The sequence below is a fragment of the Brienomyrus brachyistius genome, unplaced genomic scaffold, assembly GCF_023856365.1.
Source record: "Brienomyrus brachyistius isolate T26 unplaced genomic scaffold, BBRACH_0.4 scaffold34, whole genome shotgun sequence".
Taxonomy (NCBI): Eukaryota; Metazoa; Chordata; class Actinopteri; order Osteoglossiformes; family Mormyridae; genus Brienomyrus; species Brienomyrus brachyistius.
The window spans coordinates 1,683,547-1,697,993 of NW_026042309.1; the positions used below are offsets into that span (position 1 = coordinate 1,683,547).

Consider the following 14,447-nt stretch of genomic DNA (forward strand, 5'->3'; position numbering starts at 1 on the left):
ATTCATTGCCAAGCCGACTCCCTGGCTGTGTTTATGGCCACAGTATTGCCTTTTTTTAGCGATTACATCCTTGTATTTTTCATACAGCTCCATCAGCAGCGTTTGTTCTGTGGCGGGAAAAAAACACCGCTCTTGTTTTACACACTTTCCGACTCATTCGGTCAATCTATCGTTCATCCATTCATTCAGTGTCTTAAATATCTCGGGTGTGCGCATTAAGTGAGACTATGCAAGTCTGTCTTGTATGAGCTTTGATTAATTAAAGCTGAACCATGTGAAATGATCGGTGCCATTGGCTTTGGATAAACTGAACTGTCAGTCTGTCACTTTAGCTTCACACCCCCTTGTGGAATTGGAGTGCTGACATTCAGGGACTCCCCATGCCTGCATTCCCACCTGCCTCTCCCTCCTACTTATGCTGCCATAGCCATATCTGCCGGAGCTTACATACTGCACTCACCTAACTGTTTGCACTGCCTATAGTCTCCTCTACTTTAACTAATTGTACATTTTATTTCCCATACTCCTCCTGGGGGGTGCTGCCTGGAGACCTCAATCTACCAAGATGTCCAGCACACCCTGCTACATGTGACATCGCCACTACCAATGATGTCCCTGCATCCAGCTCGCCGTTCTGCCTGAGTCATCTTCCATTTCCCCTACTCCTCCTGGGGTGTGCTGCCTGGAGACCTCAATCCACCAAGATGTCCAGCACACCCTGCTACATGTGACATCGCCACTACCAATGACGTCCCTGCATCCAGCTCGCCGTTCTGCCTGAGTCATCTTCCATTTCCCCTACTCTTCCTTGGGTGTGCTGCCTGGAGACCTCAATCCACCAAGATGTCCAGCACACCCTGCTACATGTGACGTCACCACTACCAATGACGTCCCTGCATCCAGCTCGCCGTTCTGCCTGAGTCATCTTCCATTTCCCCTACTCTTCCTTGGGTGTGCTGCCTGGAGACCTCAATCCACCAAGATGTCCAGCACACCCTGCTACATGTGACATCGCCACTACCAATGACGTCCCTGCATCCAGCTCGCCGTTCTGCCTGAGTCATCTTCCATTTCCCCTACTCCTCCTGGGGTGTGCTGCCTGGAGACCTCAATCCACCAAGATGTCCAGCACACCCTGCTACATGTGACGTCGCCACTACCAATGACGTCCCTGCATCTAGCTCGCCGTACTGCCTGTGTCATCTTCCACATCTCATGACTTGGACAGCATGACTTGGCACTGAACCATCTCTCCTATTTGACTCTCCCTGCCGGCCCCTGGAGGATGGGCTCCCCCTTTGAGTCTGGTCCCTCCCAAGGTTTCTTCTTTTTTGGGAGTTTTTCCTTGCCACTGTCACCTTTGGCTTACTCACTGGGGGCTTTGGGTGGGGATGCTGTAAAGTGCTTTGAGACGATGTAATGTCGTGATACTGTGCTATACAAAAATAAATTTGTTTGTTTGTTAGTGGAACGACATGAGGCTACGTTCAGAGATGGCACTAGTTTGAGTCTGACTTTTTCAGGAAAGTCTGGCTTTATTTAACTACTTTCATGGAATTCCCCCTTGAGGCCCATGGGGTATTTTCCGTACGTCGCTTAAATCATCCGAGATCAGATGTCTCATCTTGGATGAGTTAATGCCAGTGAAACTCATCCGGGATAAGTTGGTTTTTCAGACACAGCTGTGTAGTAGATTAGTCTAGCTGGATTCATTCATCCGAGATGATTGCACGTGCCCGCGCTGCTTGAACAGTCCATATACATTGAGTCTAGAAACCTTGATCGGCAAGTCTCTCATTGGGTTCTGCAAAACGTCAAAAAACAGGGCACAATTTTTCACGCAATCCAAGCATTACCTTTTATTAGAGGATGTAAATAACCCCAAGGTTTGACACGAGACTAATTAATGTTACAAAACATATTGAGTTGCATATTGCATATTTTTTAATATACGTTTGTATTCTGTATTCATTTGTATACATTCATTTATACTTATGTAGTTTTATTTAGTGGGACCCTTTTTTTGAGGGTTTAAGCACCCAGGGGGCGGCATGGTGGTGCAGTGGTTAGCACTGTTGCATCACACCTCTGGGACCTGGGTTCGAGTCTCCGCCTGGGTTACATGTGTGTGGAGTTTGCATGTTCTCCCCATGTCATCATGGGGTTTCCTCCGGGTACTCCGGTTTCCCCCCACAGTCCAAAAACATGCTGAGGCTAATTGGACTTGCTAAATTGCCTGTAGGTGTGCGTGTGAGAGTCAATGATGTGTGAGTGTGCCCTGCGATGGGCTGGCCCTCCATCCAGGGTTGTTCCCTGCCTCGTGCCCATTGCTTCCGGAATAGGCTCCGGACCCCCCGCAACCCAGTAGGATAAGCGGTTTGGAAAATGGATGGATGGATGGATGGATGGATGGCCAGACCTTTAAGTTTGACTGCAAAACACAAAGCACCTATAATAGACGTTAACCTTCGCATGATGTCACAACACCATCCCTCACTGATGTGTCTTACCTGGCTCAAGCTATTCAGAACAGCAAAGCCGTTAACAGGCTCCCAATGCCAGAGCCTGCTGTGTTTAATGGGGATCCAATTCGTTTTATTGAATGGAAGGCATCCTTTATGTACTCATTCAGAGAACAGGTATCTCTTCAGCAGATAAGCTGTATTACCTTAAGAAATATATCAGTGGTCCTGCTCATAAATGTCTTGAGGGCACGTTCTACCAAAGTGATGATGAGGCATGCAAAGATGCTTGGAATAAGCTTATCAGCCATACGGTCAGTGATACGATCAGCGATATGGTCAGTGATACGGTCAGTGATACGGTCAGCGATAAGGTCAGCCATACGGTCAGCCATATGGTCAGCGATAAGGTCAGCGATACGGTCAGCGATACGGTCAGCCATACGGTCATCCATGCGGTCAGTGATACGGTCAGCCATACAGTCAGCGATACGGTCAGTGATACGGTCAGCCATATGGTCAGCGATACGGTCATCCATGCGGTCAGTGATACGGTCAGCCATACAGTCAGCGATACGGTCAGTGATACGGTCATCCATACGGTCAGTGATACGGTCAGCCATACAGTCAGCGATACGGTCAGCGATACGGTCAGTGATACGGTCAGCCATACGGTCAGCCATACAGTCAGCGATACGGTCAGTGATACGGTCATCCATACGGTCAGCCATACGGTCAGCCATACGGTCAGCGATACGGTCAGCCATACGGTCAGCCATACAGTCAGCCATACGGTCAGCCATACGGTCAGTGATACGGTCAGCCATACGGTAAGCGATACGGTCAGCGATACAGTCAGCCATACGGTCATCCATGCGGTCAGTGATACGGTCAGCCATACAGTCAGCGATACGGTCAGTGATACGGTCATCCATACGGTCAGCCATACGGTCAGCCATACGGTCAGTGATACGGTCAGCCATACGGTAAGTGATACGGTCAGCGATACGGTCAGTGATACGGTCATCTATACGGTCAGTGATACGGTCAGCCATACAGTCAGCGATACGGTCAGTGATACGGTCAGCGATACAGTCAGCGATACGGTCAGCCATACGGTCAGCCATACGGTCAGTGATACGGTCAGCCATACGGTAAGCGATACGGTCAGCGATACAGTCAGCCATACGGTCAGCCATACGGTCAGTGATATGGTCAGCCATACGGTCAGCCATACGGTCAGTGATACGGTCAGCCATACGGTCAGTGATACGGTCATCGATACGGTCAGTGATACGGTCAGTGATACGGTCATCCATACGGTCAGTGATACGGTCAGCCATACAGTCAGCGATGCGGTCAGTGATACGGTCATCCATACGGTCAGTGATACGGTCAGCCATACAGTCAGCGATACGGTCAGTGATACGGTCAGCCATACGGTCAGCCATACGGTCAGTGATACGGTCAGCCATACAGTCAGCGATACGGTCAGCGATACAGTCAGCCATACGATCAGCCATACGGTCAGCGATATGGTCAGTGATACGGTCATCGATACGGTCAGTGATACGGTCAGTGATACGGTCATCCATACGGTCAGTGATACGGTCAGCCATACAGTCAGCGATACGGTCAGTGATACGGTCATCCATACGGTCAGTGATACGGTCAGCCATACAGTCAGCGATACGGTCAGTGATACGGTCAGCCATACGGTCAGCCATACGGTCAGTGATACGGTCAGCCATACGGTAAGTGATACGGTCAGCGATACAGTCAGCCATACGGTCAGCGATACGGTCAGCCATACGTTCAGCCATACGGTCAGCGATACGGTCAGTGATACGGTCAGCCATACGGTAAGTGATACGGTCAGCGATACAGTCAGCCATACGGTCAGCCATACGGTCAGTGATACGGTCAGCCATACGGTCAGCCATACGGTCAGCGATACGGTCAGCGATACGGTCAGCCATACGGTCAGTGATACGGTCAGCCATACGGTCAGCCATACGGTCAGCCATACGGTCAGTGATACGGTCATCGATACGGTCATCGATACGGTCAGCCATACGGTAAGTGATACGGTCAGCGATACGGTCAGTCATACGGTCAGCCATACGGTCAGTGATACGGTCAGCCATACGGTAAGTGATACGGTCAGCGATACAGTCAGCTTTACGGTCAGCCATACGGTCAGTGATACGGTCAGCCATACGGTCAGCCATACGGTCAGTGATACGGTCAGCCATACGGTAAGTGATACGGTCAGCCATACGGTCAGCCATACGGTCAGCCATACGGTCAGTGATACGGTCAGCCAAACGGTCAGCCATACGGTCAGCGATACGGTCAGCCATACGGTCAGCCATACGGTCAGCCATTCATCATCCAAAGTGCATTTCCGGAGAGGCTCTCAAAATGGCCACAAATACGGTCCAAAGATGCCGAAGGGTTACAGACATTTTCTGATTTTTAAATGCCTGTTTGCAAACTATGCCTCATGCAAAGGGCCTAGACATACTGAGTGCGGTACAGGAGCTGCCTGTAATAACACCAACGAATATACTTCAAGTCCTGGAGCTGGATTTCAAGGATGTCAGAGGAGAGTTTAAGGCAAACTCTCAAGAGGATCTAATTATCCTGGACAGGCTCAAGGAAGGTATAAAGAAAACCTACCAAGGACGTTATGAAATGCCACTTCTTTTTATACAACGGCCACATTTACCTGATAACAGGCAGCTTGCTGAAGTCAGGCTCAGATATTTAGGGCGTAAATTCTGCAAGGATGAGAAATATAAACAAGATTACACTGCAAACATGAAGGATATCATTGAGAGAGGTGATGCTGAAGAGGTCCATGATTTTGGCACTCATGGTGAACGATGGTTCATTCCCCACCATGGTGTCTACCATCAAAAAAAGCCAGATAAGTTATGTGTTGTGTTCGACTGCTCTGCAAAGGACAATGGTACCAGCCTAAATGAACATCTACTTCCAGGTTCAGACATAATTAATAATCTAACTGGCGTTCTCATAAGGTTCTGGCAGCATCACATTGCTCTGACATGTGAGATAGACAAAATGTTTCATCAGTTCCATGTCAAGGAGAACGACCGCAACTATCTGCGCTTCCTGTGGTGGAAAGATGGAGACATGAGTCCACAGCCAAAAGAATACCGAATGAAGGAACATCTTTTTGGAGCAGTATCGTCTCCTGGCTGTGCAAACTATGGACTTAAACGTTTAGCTAATGAGAGCAGACACTCTCATCCATTAGGGTCCCAGTTTATTGATAGAGACTTCTACGTGGATGATGGAGTCACAAGCATGGAAACTGTGGAGAAGCCATTCAGTTAGCACAGGAGGCAAGAGAGGTATGTGCAAAGGGTGGCCTTCGTCTTCACAAGTTCGTGTGAAACACCCTTGCTGTTTCACAGAGCACACCCTCATCAGAGCGTGCTGCAGATGGTAAGGCAAAGGAAATCACTTTCAATGACAGCCCCCTGGAACGAGCGCTGGGGATTCAGTGGAACACAGAAAGTGATTGCTTTAAGTTTAACATCACTCTAAAGGAACCACCAATGACACGGCGGGAAGTACTGTCTACCATTGCTTCTATATTCGATCCTCTTGGGTTCCTTGTTCCATATTTCCTTAAAGGGAAAAGGATCCTCCAGGAAATGTGTCACCAAGGTACTGGCTGGGACGACCCACTGCCAGAGGAGCTGGAGAGCTGGCAAAGGGACCTTGTCAAGTTAAAGACCATGAACATAGATAGATGCTACTTACCTCTGAATTCTGGAAGGGTTGTGAAGAGAGAGTTACCTTAGGGTATGGTCAGTGCTCCTATCCGAGAGTCAAGAATGAGAAAGGAATGGTCCATTGTGCTCTCATCATAGGAAAGTCCCGTGTAGCTCCCACAAAGGTGACCACCATACCAAGACTAGAATTATCAGCGGCAGTAGTCTCAGTTACAGTCAGCAATATGCTTAGAGAAGAGCTTAGCTATTTGAATGTGGAGGAGTTCTTCTGGACTGACTCCAAAGTAGTTCTGGGCTACATAGATAATGATGCATGACTCTTTCACACGTTTGTAGCCAATAGGGTTCAGACATTTCGCCACAGTACAAATCCTCAACAATGGCTTTATGTCTCAACGGAAGAGAACCCAGTAGACACTGCCTCTAGAGGGAAAACCATAAATGAGTTGTTTTCCTCAAATTCCTCTGGAAACAGGAAATACCGATAATAACAGATGTAGTATTGGAACCTCTCATAGGTGATCCAGAGGTGAGAAGAACTGGAACACTGCATACAGGGGTGTAGTGTTGCTGACCGCTTGTCCGAGTTCTCATCATGGTTGCAGGCTACTAAGGCCATTTCATGCCTTTTGCGACGAGTTAAAGGAAAAATAAATGGCCCCGCTAATGTAAGTGCCTTGGAAAGTGCAGGGCGTGTCATCGTCAAACACCTCCAAAAGCAGGTATACAAACAAGAAATAAAGTTACTGACAAAGGGACGTCGGCTGCCAGATCATCTCCAGTTGCAGCAACTACAGTAGATGCCTTTTTAGATGCAGATGGCATAATCGGGGGGGAGGAAGGCTCAGTCGATCATCCTTCTCCAACTTACTCAGACACCCAGTGATCTTACCAAAAAACCATCATCTAAAGCTGATAATTAGTCATTATCATGAAAGAGTAAAACATCAAGGCGAGGGCTTTACCATCAATGAAATCAGATCCAATGGCTATTGGACTCCTGGAATAAGCAGAGCAGCTGCATCTTTTATCCGGCAGTGTGTCACTTGCCAGAGACTCAGAAGACCTCCAGAAGGTCAAAGGATGAGTGACCTTCCAAAGGAAGGTGTAGAGCCCTCCCCACCTTTCTCATAGTGTGGCATGGACTGTTTTGGTCCCTTTACCACTAGAGAAGGAAGAAAGCAGCATAAAAGATATGGTTTGCTTTTCACTTGCTTCTGCTCACGAGCGATCCATAGTGAAATGTTAGAGGATATGTCCACTGATGCCTTTATAAATGGTCTGAGATGTTTCATTGCAATTCGTGGTGCTATTCGACAAATCCAATGTGATCAAGGCACCAACTTTGTGGGGGCAAAGAACGAATTGAACAAAGCTTTACAAGAACTTGACACTCCCAGACTCACCACCTTTCTATCCGAAAACCATTGTGATTTTGTTTTCAACGCACCTCACTTCTGTCACGCCGGAGGTGTGTGGGAGAGCCAGATAAGGACCATAAGGAGTGTGTTGAACTCCACATTATCATTGGCCTCTTGCAGACGCAACGGTACTTCTCTGCGAACGTTGTTTTATGAAGTCATGGCTATACTCAACAGTTGCCCACTTACTGTGGACAACCTGTGTGTAGCGCTCCCTACCCTCCCCGGTCTAACTAAATCTGAGGTTGCTGCGGCAGAGCACTGGGTTCATAATATGTATATATTAAACTGACCCAAATATACCATATGTTACTACCACTTTGTCTCTTTGTCCCATTCACTTGTATATGAAACGCACACACACTTTCCTTCCCGTAAAACCTTCCCCCACAATACAGTCAACAATCACAATTTAAATATAACAGAATTTAACATAAATCAGTCCCGGACCCCACAAACTCCTTACACATTGGATAACCCTAAACCACAGAACAAATGGAAAATAAATCGAGAATAACGTTACATCAATTTCACATGGAATTAAACGAAATGGGTACCCATTAACTGAACGATGCAGGCCTGATTCTTGAGTTGGAAAAAGTAGCTGTATCCTCTCCACGAGGCGAACAGGTGTCCAAAAGTCCCCTCCAGTGCACGTCCCACGCCGGTTCTCACAAAGCAGTGTGGTGGCGAGCCACAACGCTCTAAATCCACCGCTGCCCCTCTCTCGGTCTTCCGGACGGACGTCAGTCCACTTGGTTATTCCACTGTGAAAACTTCGCCGTTTGCTTAGCTTTCGACTGTTCCGCTTCTATAATGGCGTTAGCTCCCCGCGTTGGCAAGCTAACATTAACCTATTCTTTCGAATGGCGTTTTAGGAACCGTAAAACCCAGTGGGGACATAAGCACGTTCACTGTCCGTTCAATGCACACATACTCCACTGGTTTCTAAAGCTTTTCACCCAAACACAGGGACTATGTATTTATTAAAAACTCTCTCTCGTCCCGAACACAGACAAACTCCACCATTTCCTTCTAGCCCTTCCCGCTCTCCCCTTTTCCCCGCCCCCAGCTTAACAGTGAATGGGCTAACAGACAGACAAACTGAACAACCAATCATAAATTAACCATCGGTTAAACCACCATAACAGTTCTCACCTTTCTAGAATAAAACAACTTAATTACACAAATATAAAGACATTCACAATACTTATTATTTACCCAGGTTACATGTGCAACCCTGATAGTATGGAACCACTCACAGCCAATCATCTACTTACAATGAAGTCCAACATGGCTCTACCTCCACCAGGGAAGTTTGTTAGGGAGGACCTTTATGGACAAAGGAGATGGCGCAGAGTACAGTATCTGGCGGAACAATTTTGGAGTCACTGGAAAGGGAGCATCTCCACATTATTATTGCAAGACAGCGTTGGCACACACCGAAGAGAAATGTACAAGCGGGAGATACAGTGATGCTTGTGGATGACTGGTTACCCAGATGTGAATGGAAACTGGGACGGATTTTAGAGACTGTCACTGATGAAGATGGACTGGTAAGAAAGGGTAAAATATGTATAGGAGATAAGAGACTTAGCGAGAAAGGGGAACGCCTTGGTAAGCTGTCAGTGCTAGAACGTCCAGTGCAGAGGTTAGTCTTGTTATTAGAAGCTACTTAAGTACATTTCACTGATGTTTATGCTTTATTTTCCAAATGATACAGATTTGAAAATTATTTGTGTTTGTGGGTATTGTCACGATCGGTACGGCAGCGAGTGGCGATCGTGCGGATTGAGCGGGCAGGAAGTAGGCAAGGCAGGCAGTACTCGGGGTAAATGGGGATTTATTCACAGGAATCGGGAAAGGAGACATCGGACACTGACTAACATCAATGACAGACAATGGACTCAGGTAAGACACGGACTGAAATACACAGGACTGAGCAAATTAACTAGACACAGCTGGGTACAATTGGGAGAAAACACGTGGGTAATCAGGGGGCGTGGCACACAGGAGGAGCGGACGAGCCGGGCATGACAGGTATTGCTTGGAACACACGTAATTTTGGTGGGGGTGTAAATAACCCCAAGGTTTCACATGAGACTAATTAATGTTACAAAACATATTGAGTTGCGTATTGCATATTTTTTAATATACGTTTGTATTCTGTATTCATTTGTATACATTCATTTATGCTTATGTAGTTTTATTTAGTGGGACCCCTTTTTTTGAGGGACTTCCGTTTTTTTCAGTTACCAGAACATCGTTAAGCTAAGCTAAGCGGAGAACGTGTTTGTCTTTTGCTTTATGATATTTTGTAAATGGTTTAAGCCCCCCCCCCCCTGGTAAAGGCACAAGCTCTTACGTTGGCTACGTTTTTTATTGGTAATTAATTTATTTGAAATAAATCGTGAACCATCAGTCAAGTCTTTCGGCCATCAATCCGAGGGGAATGCTACAGAGGAGTATGATGAATTCAAAGATTTAATATATACTAAAGGAAACACATCAAAAGCGACCCAAACCAGAAAAGACGGCTGGCAAAAAGTGTCCAACAAATTAAATGTGTAAGTAGTTTTTAGTTATTGTATTTATCACTTAAATGTAGTATTATGGTTCCAGTGTTTCATCATTCTTTTATTGTCATAATTACAGATCAAATAGAAGCACAATCATGCAGGACATGGGAACAAGTTAAAGTGAAGTACAAACATGACATTTCATTCATATATATATATATATATATATATATATATATATATATGTTTGTATGTATGAGTTTGTGTGTGTATGTATGTATTTGTTGATTTCACGTATATGAATGGCGAGGCCATGACTGAACCCATTTCCACACACGGACACTGATTAAGTCTGTGAGCTAATCCTTGTTTACGCAGAACAAACCTGCTCTGAGCAGGTCTGAGGATTTGGATGTGCTGCTATTCAACACATCCAGCAAGACTTTTGAAAAACCTGCCAAGTGCCCCAGGTGGCTGGCGTCTGCCAAGTGCCCTATGGTCTGACTATAGACCCAGAGAGACATGCATGCTAGTGGGCTGTAACACTGTTACCTCTCAGGGCTCTTTCTCTTACACCCCACAGGGGGGCGCATTTCATGACTTGCACTATAAATGTTGCCACTCACGGCTTCTAATGTCCTGAGGCCCCAGGGCACTGGCCCCACTGGCCCGGTCCATAACCCAGCCGAGGCTCCAGGGGGCGCTATCTTGGGGCACCTTCAGCCACCGGTCATCTTATTTTATTCTCAGGGGATGAGAACCACTACAGTGTCACATTAATTATGATCTGAATCAGCAAGTATTTAAACGTCACCTTTGGCAAAGAAACCAATAGTCTTTCTCTTTTTTTTTGTCTGATGATAGTAGTTTATTGTTTAAGCCACACAGTTTGATTAAACATGTTAAACTGAAGCCTTCGTCTGAGTCTGATCTAATGAATTCATGGGAGTGAAATTATTTGTTATCAAAACAGAAACATCCGTCTCACGAGACGACAATCTATTGTGGAGTCATTCTTTAATGGACATGCAGGGAAAAACAGGCAAACCAGTTTTTTTCCAGCTCTGTGCTGTGGACTGAAATTTAAAATCCACTTTTCAATTGAATAACTTCCAATCCCAGCTTGCAGAAAGTCAGGTTTTACAGTAATCCTCATCCATTTACCTCAGATTTTATTTATATAGAATACAGACAAAACTTTTGTTTAAATTCTCAAGGTGATGGAATCTGTTAAAGGTAAAAATTGGTGCATTCATTATAAATATGTTATTTCCTCATAGCTTGTATGTGTCTCTGTGCCATTTGACTGAGAGTCTGATTGTCATTAACAGTGTTTGTTTAAATGCACATTTACCTTTGATCTGTAGGAAAAGGTCCCTCTCTGAAGTGGAGTGGTTGCTCCATTGACCAGTCACTCTTCATGGAAACACAGCTGGGTACAGGGGAGTCTGCTCTCACCATCAGGACACTGTGGACAGAGAGAGGAAACAAACCCTCATGGTATAAATATAATTCATACAATGGGGACGACATCACACTGCTGTTTATCCTTCTGCTCTGCCTTCATGTACTTTGATATGCTGTGAAGCTCTTGATGTAAACAGACTTATTTACAGTCGGCTGTTAAGGAAATTGTCTCATCTAAAATTTAGATATTATATGAAACTTTTAGCATCACTGTTAAAAACCTCCACAACTAGACTTGACTGATGTTCCTTTTTACCTGTTTATATATGTTTTTGTTTGTTTGTTTAGTTTTGTCATGTGGCCATTTTGTATAGGAGGCATGGTTTGTTACTCACCTCTAGTATAAAAGAACTGGCTGATTGTGGAAGAATACGGTGAAGACAGAAGATGGCGAGGTCTTTTTATTAAGCTACACATATTAAAGTGCTGCCCACTGACCAGCCCTGGCTAGGAGCCCAGTTTACTTTTATGTTCTGGCCTGACTATAGACCCAGAGAGACATGCATGCTAGTGGGCTGTAACACTGTTACCTCTCAGGGCTCTTTCTCTTACACCCCACAGGGGGGCGCATTTCATGACTTGCACTATAAATGTTGCCACTCACGGCTTCTAATGTCCTGAGGCCCCAGGGCACTGACCCCACTGGCCCGGTCCATAACCCAGCCGAGGCTCCAGGGGGCGCTATCTTGGGGCACCTTCAGCCACCGGTCATCTTATTTTATTCTCAGGGGATGAGAACCACTACAGTGTCACATTAATTATGATCTGAATCAGCAAGTATTTAAACGTCACCTTTGGCAAAGAAACCAATAGTCTTTCTCTTTTTTTTTGTCTGATGATAGTAGTTTATTGTTTAAGCCACACAGTTCGATTAAACATGTTAAACTGAAGCCTTCGTCTGAGTCTGATCTAATGAATTCATGGGAGTGAAATTATTTGTTATCAAAACAGAAACATCCGTCTCACGAGACGACAATCTATTGTGGAGTCATTCTTTAATGGACATGCAGGGAAAAACAGGCAAACCAGTTTTTTTCCAGCTCTGTGCTGTGGACTGAAATTTAAAATCCACTTTTCAATTGAATAACTTCCAATCCCAGCTTGCAGAAAGTCAGGTTTTACAGTAATCCTCATCCATTTACCTCAGATTTTATTTATATAGAATACAGACAAAACTTTTGTTTAAATTCTCAAGGTGATGGAATCTGTTAAAGGTAAAAATTGGTGCATTCATTATAAATATGTTATTTCCTCATAGCTTGTATGTGTCTCTGTGCCATTTGACTGAGAGTCTGATTGTCATTAACAGTGTTTGTTTAAATGCACATTTACCTTTGATCTGTAGGAAAAGGTCCCTCTCTGAAGTGGAGTGGTTGCTCCATTGACCAGTCACTCTTCATGGAAACACAGCTGGGTACAGGGGAGTCTGCTCTCACCATCAGGACACTATGGACAGAGAGAGGAAACAAACCCTCATGGTATAAATATAATTCATACAATGGGGACGGCATCACACTGCTGTTTAGCCTTCTGTTCTGCCTTCATGTACTTTGATATGCTGTGAAGCTCTTCATGTAAACAGACTTATTTACAGTCAGCTGTTAAGGAAATTGTCTCATCTAAAATTTAGATATTATATGAAACTTTTAGTATGATCGTTAAAAACCTCCATAACTAGACTTGACTGATGTTCCTTTTTACCTGTTTATATATGTTTTTGTTTGTTAGTTTAGTTTTGTTATGTGGCCATTTTGTATAGGAGGGATGGTCTGTTACTCGCCTATAGTATAAAAGAACTGGCTGATTGTGGAAGAAGACGGTGAAGACAGAAGATGGCGAGGTCTTTTTATGAAGCTACACATATTAAAGTGCTGCCCACTGACCAGCCCTAGCTAGGAGCCCAGTTTACTTTTATGTTATGGCCTGACTATAGACCCAGAGAGACATGCATGCTAGTGGGCTGTAACACTGTTACCTCTCAGGGCTCTTTCTGTTACACTCCACAGGGTGGCGCATTTCAGAAGCAGATCCATCCATTTCTATGCTGATCCATGCGGAACCAGATGATTCCTGCTGGGGCCTCTGTGAACATGAAGGGTAAGTAGATACATAGATAAATACACAATATCGAGTACTCAGCATTTTTACATCAAACTGATGAATTGTACTCAGAGATTCCATTCTGTTATGTTCCATGTGTAGCATTACACATAGTAAAGAGGTTTAGTGCAAAATTTCAATGCCACATTTTTTTATAAATTTATGTATAAACATCCTCTCTTGGAGCCGACACCTTATGGTGGTGGAGGGGTTTGCGTGTTCCAGTGATCCCAGGAGCTAAGCTGCCCGGGGCTTTATGCCCCTGGTAGGGTCACCCAAGGCAAGCAGGTCCTGGGTGAGGAACCAGACGAACTGCGGGCATTAGACCTCTTATGATGAGTAAAAACATGGATTCACGTTCTCCCTCCCCCGGATGCGGGTCACTAGACTTTTATGGATGGGATTTCTAGGCTCAACCAGGTTGTTGAGGGTGTCCGGTTTGGTGACCTCAGGATTGGGTCTCTGCTTTTTGTAGATGATGTGGTTCTGTTGGGCTCATCGGACCGTGACCTTCAGCTCTCACTGGAGCAGTTCGCAGCCGAGTGTGAAGCGACTGGGATGAGAATCAGCACCTCCAAATCCGAGACCATGGTCCTCAGCCGGAAAAGGGTAGAGTGCTCTCTGGGTCGCGGAGGAGGTACTTCCCCAAGTGGAGGAGTTTAAGTATCTCAAGGTCTTGTTCACGAGTGAGGGAAGGATGGAGCGGGAGGT

The 14,447-nt window shown here is 45.5% G+C and overlaps 2 protein-coding genes across 19 annotated transcripts in view; one reads left to right on the forward strand and one right to left on the reverse strand.

Annotated features, from left to right (window-relative positions):
- LOC125721546 (interferon-induced protein 44-like) overlaps positions 1-14,447 on the forward strand; it is a 183,762-nt gene that overhangs the window by 114,891 nt on the left and 54,424 nt on the right. The window lies entirely within an intron of this gene.
- LOC125721544 (NLR family CARD domain-containing protein 3-like) overlaps positions 1-14,447 on the reverse strand; it is a 38,253-nt gene that overhangs the window by 20,093 nt on the left and 3,713 nt on the right. For 2 of the 5 annotated variants that reach the window (XM_048997486.1, XM_048997490.1), the window contains exons 2-4: positions 13,612-13,718; positions 12,969-13,082; positions 11,524-11,637 (exon numbers count right to left, since the gene is read on the reverse strand). In XM_048997486.1, the coding sequence (XP_048853443.1) occupies positions 11,524-11,637; positions 12,969-13,082; positions 13,612-13,673 (290 nt within the window). In that variant the 5' untranslated portion in view covers positions 13,674-13,718. Of the gene's footprint in view, positions 1-11,523; positions 11,638-12,166; positions 12,247-12,968; positions 13,083-13,611; positions 13,719-14,447 lie in introns of those variants that run through there. The other 3 variants (XM_048997488.1, XM_048997487.1, XM_048997489.1) reach the window with 3 other exon arrangements.